Below are 10646 nucleotides of genomic sequence, written 5' to 3'. Positions count from 1 at the left end.
GGTGGCACTTTGTATCCAGGTGAGGAGAGGAGTACTCTTCTCCGGGGAATTTTTGCCTTAGGGGGAAAAAAAAATGTTTGAGGACTACTGAGTTAATCACCTGAATCTCTTTGATATTTTCTTTTCCGAAGACAGATCCTACTTCTGGGTTAAGAGAAGAGAAAGTAAATCATTTCTATATCTGAATGTGTGTGAAGCCCTTAGTAGTCGGGACTGACATCACTTCTCTGGACCTTGATTACACCTCTTGCCCTTCACCTTATACGTCTCTTCAAACCCCTTAGTCATGCTGTTTGTGCTGCTGCTCTAGGAGCAGCCTGCAGCCAGGACCTAAACAACATGACGCCAACGTGGTGAAGGAGGGGTCACGGTCGGAGGCAGCCAGCCTAGCACCGAAGGCGCCGGGCGAGTGCAATCCAACGAGCGAAGGGCGAAAGGCAAGCACGGGGCACCTCTGCACGGGCCAAAGGAATGCCAGGACCCCCATCCCATCTGTTCCCAGACTCCAGATCCCAACAGGCTGAAAAAAGCTGGATTTTCGCCATCTGTATTTGTTTTGGGGCCCAACCAAGAAACTGCGAAGGAGAGGGAAGAAGACATTATTAGAACATTTTTTTGTTTGAAAAACACCTTTAATGTCACAGTCACCATAAAATAAGAGGTGAAAATTGCTCGTGGTCCCAGTGAACTCTATGCAGGGAAAGTTTAGATGGAAGGAGAAAACACCGAAAGGGACAGAGCTCCCGCCCACCCCCATCCCGCGGACCACGGGTTGCGGGGGGCGGGCCTGGGGCGGGGCTTCGTGACGTCACAGGACCAACGCGCCGCCGTGTTGTTTTTGTGCTCCCGAGTCTCGGGAAAAGCCTCCGGGAATTCTTTACCTGGGCCTCCCGTGCCTCTGGACCGAGGGCCCCCGAGACCCCATCTGAAAGCTCTGTGGAGCCGCAGTGCGACGGGGACTGGCCTTTCTGAAGCGGGTCTGAGACACATTGCAATTTGTTCCGAGGGAATCAAGAGGGGAGAGACGCCTTCGTCCGCGAGGGAGGCAGGCCCTGTCCGGGGATCTTAGAAACCCTGCGGTCCATCATGAAGTTCCAGTATAAGGAGGACCATCCCTTTGAGTATCGGAAAAAGGAAGGAGAAAAGATCCGGAAGAAATATCCGGACCGGGTCCCTGTGAGTGTGGAGGGGGAGGGGGAGGAGGGAATGAGTGGGGGGCGGCGGAGTCGTGATGGCTGCCAGAGGCACAGAAAGGTGGTCCCTAAAAGTACTTAACCTGGACGCCCTTCACTACGGAGAGAGCCAGTGGAAGGAACGTTTGCACTGCGGACCCTTTAAAACCCGTATCCCCAGGGCCCGTCCCCATCTTTAGAGCTGACCGCAGTTTTAGAGCGGAGCCTACGTTTGAGTGACTCAGCAGTATTCAGAGGATGTGTGAGCTGGGATGTACTCCAAATGTGGGCCTTTTTGCGCGAGAATGATTAGGTTGGGACTACCCATTTGCTGCCCTTAAGACTGCATGGAAATTGTTCTGGGAATAACAGATGCGGTGGATTTGCTCCCATCAGTTTTCTCCTTAGGTGGGTCTCCGTTAATCAAGTTGACTTTGGCCCTTATAGCCTTGCGTTTGGGAGGGAAATGTTCGGAAGCCAGTGGATCCTTTATTTTTGTCTCTGAGCGTTAGGGAGCGGGCGTGGGGGGATGGGGGGCGCCCCAAGACAGGCCTGGCCCAGAAAACAAGGTCACGTTCTCCGCGCAGTTGCCTCATCATTCTTGGCTCCGGGGCGTGTGGGGCTGTAGCCAGCCTTCCTCCGGTATTTATTCTGAACACATTGTACCTGGACACAATAAGGAAGGACTGAGACCTTTTTTCTCTCGGGTTTTTGGACTCTGGCGTATGTAATGTAAAACTAGTGCAGGCAGTGAAGAGGGAAGAAATAGTAAGGTATCTTGCTGCATCCGGGCGCTTTCCCCCTCTCCCCCTCCCCCGCCTCCCGCCTGGTTTTTCTCTACTGTGGGCTACGCAGCCGGATGGGAAGGCAGAAGGCTTTAAAGTGTGGTGGAGGGAACAGTCAGTGAGCTTTGGCGATGGGGGACTAGAGACCCTAAGGACCCGAAGACCCTTTATTTTCGGGCAGGGGCATTCGGATAAATATTACAGATAATTTGCAGGTAAAGGAATTGCCATTATCTGATGGTGAGAGGTACTCTTGAATTCCTTTCCAAACCTCATCTAACTTTGATGTTCTTACAGCTGCCAAAAGCGACCTGGGCCGTATAAACCCCTTGCAGTCCTTTTCCTATAAGGGTAGAGGAGATATCAGGGCTGTTCCATTACCCAGGAATTACATACAAAAGGGTTTTCAGCTAAAAAGGAGAGCTAGCCCTATTACCCACTGACGGATTCGTGACAGATTGCTTGCTTGGTCTGTGGACCTTGCATGACTGCTTTAAAAGTTTCCCCCAAATCTTGGTGATACCCCTTCCTACTCTCTTATAGTAATATTTGAAAGTGACAACTAACTTTGATTGATAACTTACCATGTACCTGGGAGTATTCTCAGTTCCCTGTCTATATTCATTCACTTAGTCCTCACACCGTTATAATCCCATTCTACAGAGGCAGGATCTGAGGCACAGAGAACCGAAGTAACTTCCTGAAAGGTTTCACCTGGCTGCTGTGTGGCAGAGCTGGGATTCTGACCCTGGCTGTTGGGCCCTCCATGTCATATTGTTTCTCAATCTCTAATGCAGTTCTGTTCAACAGAATTATTTAAGTGTGCCGTGTGTGCCTCGCACTGTTAGGTATTGGAAATAGAGAAGTCAACTGTTGCTGCCTTCGAGAGTTCACAGATGGTAGTAGGATGCCAGAACGGCATCCCAGTCGGCAAAATGACTACCGTTTATTCAGAACGCTAAGTATGAGGCTCTGTTCCAGGAAGCTCCGTATAAGTCACAAACTCAGAATTGTACTGTTCCTAAATCTAGTTAAAATTCTCATACATTTCCTCAAAACAGTCTTTTCCATTTCAGTCATTTACATGCGTTCACCCAGAATATTTCAGCTAATCCCCCCCTATTTTTGTTCTGCTCATTGTTTGGTGTTAAATGTTTTACTTCTGTGATAGTTTGTAAGCCATTATGACTCTCACTTAGATCTCATGATTCCTCCAGTTAGGTTTTAACCAGTGGTCAGCCTCTAGCTGCTCCTTAGGTGCTCAGCCTGTGGCCTTCTTTCTAGTTGTGATGCAAAAGGATCTCTACCCTCTGAATCCTGAGATTTGGTGCAAGTTCTGGGCAGAACCCTGAATCTTGCTGTGCTCAAGTGTTGTGTTTACGGAGAAGAGGGTTAGACTAAATGATTTCTAAAGCCCTTTCCCCCTAGACCATTGGTGTCATTAAAGCAGTCACGTACCCTGACTGCTTACGTGACTTGAGTGTAGCCTGAGCACATCTGTAGCTGCCACCCAAAAGAATAGGCGTGCTTGGGCCTTGAGACAGAGTTTCATGAGATTTTGAAGTTACCTTTCTAGCTACAGTGTATTGAAAACCTGCAACATAGCAGGAAACTGTTAGGAAGAGATTGCCTGTTTTTTGAAATTCAAGAGCAGCCCTGTGGAGTATTAGTCACATTTCACAGAGGAGGAAAACTGAGACCCAAACAGGCAAAGCATCTAGGCCCAGGGCCCACTGTAACTGAAGGGTTCCTGGGAACTTGAATATTTTCTGGTAAGCGAAGGCCTTAATGATTCCTTCTCCCCTCCTTTTCCTCCACATCCAACCCTCTCTTCCCGATGTCACAGTTGCACTTGGCTTTGCCGCTCTCTTTTTCTGCTCCCTTCACATGGTTTCCGTGTCTTATTAATCCAGGCTGGAGCTGCCACGTCATCTCAGAGCTCCTGCGTGACACAAGGCAGCCTCCTTCCCTTTGATTTTATGTGCCTGCGGCCTCCTGTCCATCCTCATTGTTGCGCCATCACTGGTCTCCTCCTGTGCTCTTCCTACTTTTTCTTTTAATTTCTGACTCACATATCACTGCTGCAGTTTTGATTTTTATTTATTTATTTTTTCTTCCGGTTTTATGGAGATATAATTGACATAGGGCACTGTATAAGTCTAACGTGTACAGCACAATGATTTGACTTACATACCTCATGGAGTGATGATCACAGTAAGCTGAGTGAATATCCATAATCTCATACACAGATAAAAAATTAAAGAAGTAGAAAAAAAATTTGTTTTTTGTGATGAGAACTCTTAGGATTTACTCTCAAAGTGTAATTGACCTACAACACTGTGTTAATTCCTGTTACACAACGTAGTGATTTTTTTCTATACATTTCCAAATGATCACCGTGATAAGTCTAGTTATGGTATGTCACCATATTACTTAGTTGTTATTATATTCCTCACACTAGACATTTTGTACCTGTGACTCATTTATTTTGCAACTGGATTTATTTTTATTGTTAAGTGTGATCACGTCCTTCTGGTCTTCCAGGTGCAGGATTCTTTTTCTGTGCAAAAATAAGTAGGTTTTTCACTTGGTATTCTCTCCCCTTAAATTTAAAAGCTTCAGATTTCTCCAAATCAATCCTTATGTTTAGATCTTTGTAATTTACAAAGCCTTTTCACTTAAAATGTTATGGATTATTCAAGTTCATTGTATCAGTTCCATGCCTCTGTAAAAGATGTGTTTGAAAGTTATCGTCTTCCATTTACTTGTTGGAATGCTGAAGCTCAGAGAGGTTAAGTGACCTGTTGAAGGTCACAAGCTACTAGGGATACTTGTCCAGTGTATAGTTCTATTTCTTTAAATTTTCTGTACTTCCCATATCTTCTGCCTAGAGTGATTATATTTTCTAAACTAAAACTCTAAAGCTGATGGTTTTACAATAGATTTTAAATATTTTTAAATGAAATTAAATATTATATCATATAATATATAAATAGTAAATATATTTATATAATATTTACATTTAAGTATATTTAAATTAATATTAAAAATTTATTTATAAGATATTTTCTATTTTATAAATCTTCATGTATAAAGAGTCTTTAAATTTTACATATCTTCTTTTCTTTTCGTTACAGCCATATATGATCTTTCTAAAACTTGAAATATTATAGAAATATTTAATGCAGACATTGAAAAATCTCTTAAAATCCTAACAGATAATCAGTATTGACTAATGGGTTAGTTATTGTACTGACATCATATTAAAGAATATAAGAACTGTTTTAATACTTACTTTTTTTTCAGTTAATAGTGTCTTGAATATATTTTTTTCAGTTCTCAAAAATTTTGATAAAGTATAAAATTTGAACCACATTATCTGTACCTTTAATAAATAGCATTTATATGAAAGAATAAAACTAATAGGTACTCAGGACCATCTGAGAAAATTCAGACAATCTTCTTGGTGCTTTAACTAAATACCAGAAAGTATATATCCTATAGTATACCTTACAGGTAATTCGTAATTAAAATCAAGGTTTTAAAATCTTTACTTTTCATAACATGCCCTCCTCATCCTTTTGTTATTGCAGTAATAAAACCATAACGTTATTACGAAAGTCCATTTCCCCATACATTTTGTAAGGGGGAAGGGGGAATAAGAAATGGAAAAGCTGTATCGGCCCTAGACAAACTCACTTCAGATAGGGCAACTGTAGGATGTAGAGGGGAAAATACTAGGTTGGATTCTGCAGTTTTTATCCCCACTTTCTACTTCTCCTCCCAGGTGATCGTGGAGAAGGCTCCCAAGGCCAGGGTGCCTGATCTGGACAAGAGGAAGTACCTAGTGCCCTCTGACCTCACTGGTAATGCTCCTTCCCTCCCCTGACAACTTCCTCCCATGGGAAAGCATTCCCAGTCCTTCCTGTGTGCGTGCGACTGTGGGATTGAGAGGAAGTAGAATTGAAGAGAGTGAGTGGGATTCTCCTGAGAGTTAGGTGATTCAAAAACGGTGATGTCATAGTTCTTTCCCATCACCAATTTCCTTAAGCATTTCCCATGATAGTGCTTTGTTTGATTTAGATGCAGCAAAGTACAAAAGCATGAAAGAAAAGATCCGACGTCCATTATTTAAACCGCTTAAAATTCAGCTTTGTTATTGTGATACCAATTTACTCCCAAAGGAAAACCAGACTAGTTTATTGGGAGAATCACATTTTAGAGATTCTCAGCTGAATACCTTGTCTCAAGCTACAGTTTTTTGTTAATACATCTTGTAGATACTGTTTGGATAGGATACATTCATTCTTCACGTTGATTCTTAATGGAGTAACCAGTGCATCCAGGAGACACTTGGAAAGATTTTGTAGATGTGTTTGCTCCAGAGTTATTCGATTTGCATATCAGCCTTCTAGAAATCTTTCAGTGTGCTCAGTGAAGGGTAACGCATCGAACCCCACTCATTGCCCCAACATTGGGGTGACTAATTGTGCTGAGATTACTGCAGTCTATTAGACCGCTTCCCGTCACAAGTTTGTCTTAGGTGGGAGTGGGAAGTGTGTTTCTTTCTTTCTTTTTTTCTTCTTCTTTTTGGCTGCACCACGTGGCTTGCAGGATCTTATTTCCCCGACCAGGGATCAAACCCGGGCCCTGGCAGTGAAAGGGCCAGAGTCCTAACCACTGGACTGCCGGGGAATTCCCTGGAAGTGTGTTTCAAGTCCGATTTAGACAATGATGGGAGTGTTTCAGTCTGGAGACACGTTGTATTCCCTCAAAGGTGTCCTCAGGCCTTGAGTGGATATGCTAACATTAGGTCTGAAATTGAGTAAAGTGGGGAAGGATTGAGGAATTAAACTCCTCGATGGCATGTCAAGAAATATGCAGGCTTCCTTGAGTGTCACTTTTTATTTCTAACGCTGTAGGACGGTATTGGGCTCTGCTCAGGTGATTGTAAGTCTGGTACTTTTGGAAACAGGTGCAGTAGGATTTTTTTTCTGGATCTTACCGTTATGCTAACCTCTCATTTTCTTCCTCCTTTCCTTCCTTTTCTAAAACCTTCCTTCATCTAGTTGGCCAGTTCTACTTCTTAATCCGGAAGAGGATCCACCTGAGACCCGAAGACGCCTTATTCTTCTTTGTCAACAACACCATCCCTCCCACTAGCGCGACCATGGGCCAGCTGTATGAGGTAATGGTCCTGGTGACAATACTGTGCAGTCTGGCCTTCTCTAGCTTTTGTCCCAGGTGTGTTATCAACATCCCAGGTGTGTTACCAACATACCTGGGAAGTGGGGCAGGAGGTGTTGTTTATCAGGTTCCTTTCACGAGGCCGTGTCAGGCTCTGGGAGATCAGATGCCACTTGTCCCTTACGGAGTGAGCACCCCACTAGATTCAGTCCCTTTGAATTCTCTTTTTAGTTTTGCCTTGCTATAGTGTTTTAACATTGGATCGTCTTTATTGAAACAGCAGGAAGTGGTTTCTGACTGCAAAAATTCCAGATAAAATGAAATTTAAGATTACGGCAGTCTGTAAATGGATTCATTTGTCTTCACAGATAAACTCAGTTGGAGGGAATAACTTGAGTGTTTTTATTTGGTTTAATTGGTAAACTGTAAGAATCTGATGAGAAAACTATAATAAAGGACTTTATCGTGCTATATCACCTAAGATTGTTACTGCATTATTATTCCTTAAAGGGTTTCACACAATACTGCCTTCTTTTTGTGTCCCATTAGTGACTTGTGCAAACTTTCCTAATAACCTCTCATTTTTATTCCACAGCATACATTCTCTATTAGTTTTTATTCCAGTATCTATAGTTACATTGGATCTATGTTCCCCTTGCCAGCGTGAGCCTTTTAGGGGTCATGTTTGTATCCCTGGTGTGTATGGTGTTCTCCACGAAGGTTTTTGTGAACTCAGAGTTCAGAGTTGAATCCCAGCCACTTCTGCTGCTGCTTCGATGCTCTTTTCAATGGGGACTGATGGTACCTCCTCTGCCTGCCTTACAGAGTTGTGTGAGGCTCTGAATCCTAGGGATGATGAATGTGATGATGTTTTCTAAACCGTCGTCTTACCTCTTCCCCTAGGACAACCACGAGGAAGACTATTTTCTGTACGTGGCCTACAGTGACGAGAGTGTCTACGGGAAGTGAGTGGCGGAAGCCGGCCGATGGGAGCACCCGGACTCGGGGCAGGGGGAGGGGCGTGTGTGGGGCTTGGGGAGAGAGGGGGGGAGGGCTCCCCCCGTGGAGGAGACAGAAGGTGAAGACATCTGGAAACACTACACTGCACACACCATCACCATATTTTCATATGCTCAATTGATATTTTTTGCTGCTTTCTCGGCCCAGGGAGAAAGCATGTCAGGACAGAGCTGTTTTTTGGCTTCATAGGAAAATGAGGATGCTCTAGTCTCACAACACTGCTGCGAATTAACTTTCGTGGGATTTCCATAGAAGAATCGGGGGGTGGGCAAGTTGGGGCCAGAGATCGTGGACCACCCGTAACTTTCCGCTCTCCTTCTCTTTGGGCAGAGATTCTATGTTTGACATTTGCACAAGACATGTAGGGAAAGGGGATGGGAATGTTCTAGGATCACTGGTAGTGGACCATTCCTGGGGACCAAAAGAGACCCATTGTAATTGAAGCATTGTGACCCCTGACCTCTCCTACCTCCACATCTCCTCCCGCATCCCATTGTCATCTCACAAGCATCACAGTACCCACCCCAGTGGTGGCAGTAGACGTCAGACCCAGACACTTAGATGGAGCTCTCCTTCTGCTGGAAAATAGAGGCCAGGCGTGAGGGATGTCAGGATTGCCAAGAGAGTCTTGATAGCATTAAACTGGAACTGACAAAGTATTGAGCATCTCTGTCTAACCTGCTTTGCTCTTTGGTGCCCCTTTTCCCCACACCTACCTTGGCCTTGAATGAGCCTCCGCCATTTCCAGTGATAGGCTAAAACCCCTCATCTGGCATTTCCCAAACTTCACTCCATGGATGGGGACAAAGATGAGTTACGTATGGAAGGGGCGGGTGTGAGGTAAGATGGATTGTCCACAGCCCCCGCTCATGCAGAATTCTTGCTCCCGGGCTGCTGCCCTTCACTCTCACACGCACGGAAATGCCCAGTGAGGGCCAGCTGCTTCCCTCCTTGGGTTTTCACTTACCACAGCTGCTAGATAGAAACATTTGAGAGGGTGACTTTTAGTAGTTCCTGGGGATTCTATCTGATTCTGATCGTTTTCACTTTAGGGGTTATGATGTGGGTGGGAGTGGGAAGCGGGAATTGCACTCAGATGGGACACTTCAGTTCATCTCCGCTAATGAAAAGGGTCCTTCCCGTGGTGGAAATCCGTGTGTCAGTTCTGTCAGCTGCAGGCTCTTGTATCATGAAGTTTCTGCTGTCAGGCCGAGGAAATAAAAGAATTGCGTAAAAACCTGCCGTGAGTTCAGAAATGTCGCTTCTATTTAGTACGTCTTAGAATAGACGGCGTGTGGACTCCAAGCAGAAAACTTAGAGTTGGGGTGGCTGTCGGCTGGGTGCCCACGCGCGGCCAGACGTGTACCCTGCCCGTCACTGCCCAGGAGTCACCGTCCAAAGGTGAATGGAGGTGGGGCAGCGTGCCCAGGGTGTCGGTGCAACGTGGGTGATTTTCTCCTCCGCAGATGAATGCCTTGTCACCGCTTTACGTGTTCCTCAGAGCTGAAGGTGGAAGACTGCCTGCATTAGAAGATTGGGGGCGGATGGGGGTGAGGGTGCTTGTTAAGATGCAGATGTCTAGGCCTTGCGCAGATTCGGCTGACTCAGCCCCTCAGCGTAGGCAGCTGCATTTTAAATTAACCGGCTCCTCGTGACTGCTGCACGCTGAGGTTGCAGAGGCGTTGCTCTGGTACCTGGTTTTGCTGTAAGTCCTAACCCAACCTGTTCTTTTCACGTCCTGGTCAATAAGAGGCCACCATCTCCCAAGGCGACAAATGGCGCCTCCATAAGGCTCCTGGGGTCAGAACAAGCTTGATGCCGTCCGAGCTTAGGAGAGTCTTCATTCAGGAAGCGATGCGTAGGTAGGCGGTGGGGTGCCTGTTCAGAGACAATGAAAAACAGATTAGTACAAATCCCTTTCTGAAAGAACTTCTATCCATTTCTAATCTTTAATCTCTTGCAGGGCTATATCCCCACGTACTGTCTACCTCTGTAGAGTTTTATGGAAATATAAGAGTCAGCAGAAAAGAAGCAGATGGTCATAAGGGATCCATGGCAGGATTCCACCCACCACCAAGCCCAAATCATGCCCAGTGTGCTGGCTGAGAGTTAAGTTAGGACTGAGAGGAAGGGTAGGAGAAGACCAAGCCCAGCAAAGACCACATGCAGGAAGTACAGAAAGTTCTAAGGAATTTTCACGTTGACATCAAGGCATTGGAGATGGACACCTGTCACTACTGGCAGGTATTGGGGTGTTTCTGATAAAGCCAAATGGAAGCTATTACTGGAATTAAGATAATGAACTTGACACTAAAGACTTGCCCACACTACCTAGGAATGAGATTGGATAAATGTTTAAAAGAAAAACACATGGCAGCTCCCCCGTCCTCCATACGCATTGGAAGCAGTGGCGCGGGAGACTGTAGGCCGTTGCTAAACCAGAGAAGGGCCTTGAATTTAGAGGCCGTGCCTCCCCCAGCAG

At 45.3% G+C, this 10646-nt stretch overlaps 1 protein-coding gene across 1 annotated transcript; it reads left to right on the top strand.

Moving 5' to 3' along the window:
• The first annotated feature begins 801 nt into the window (after positions 1-801).
• GABARAPL1 (GABA type A receptor associated protein like 1) lies at positions 802-9403 on the top strand. Its single transcript, XM_004323534.4, has 4 exons — positions 802-1176; positions 5745-5823; positions 7027-7145; positions 8048-9403. The coding sequence occupies exons 1-4, from the start codon at positions 1087-1089 to the stop codon at positions 8111-8113; spliced, it is 354 nt and encodes a 117-aa protein (XP_004323582.1). The 5' UTR covers positions 802-1086; the 3' UTR covers positions 8114-9403.
• The last annotated feature ends 1243 nt before the right edge of the window (positions 9404-10646 follow it).

The sequence above is a fragment of the Tursiops truncatus genome, chromosome 11 (genome assembly GCF_011762595.2).
Source record: "Tursiops truncatus isolate mTurTru1 chromosome 11, mTurTru1.mat.Y, whole genome shotgun sequence".
Taxonomy (NCBI): domain Eukaryota; kingdom Metazoa; phylum Chordata; class Mammalia; order Artiodactyla; family Delphinidae; genus Tursiops; species Tursiops truncatus.
Note: the sequence above shows the minus strand (reverse complement) of the source record. Positions and strands in the feature narration are given on the sequence as shown.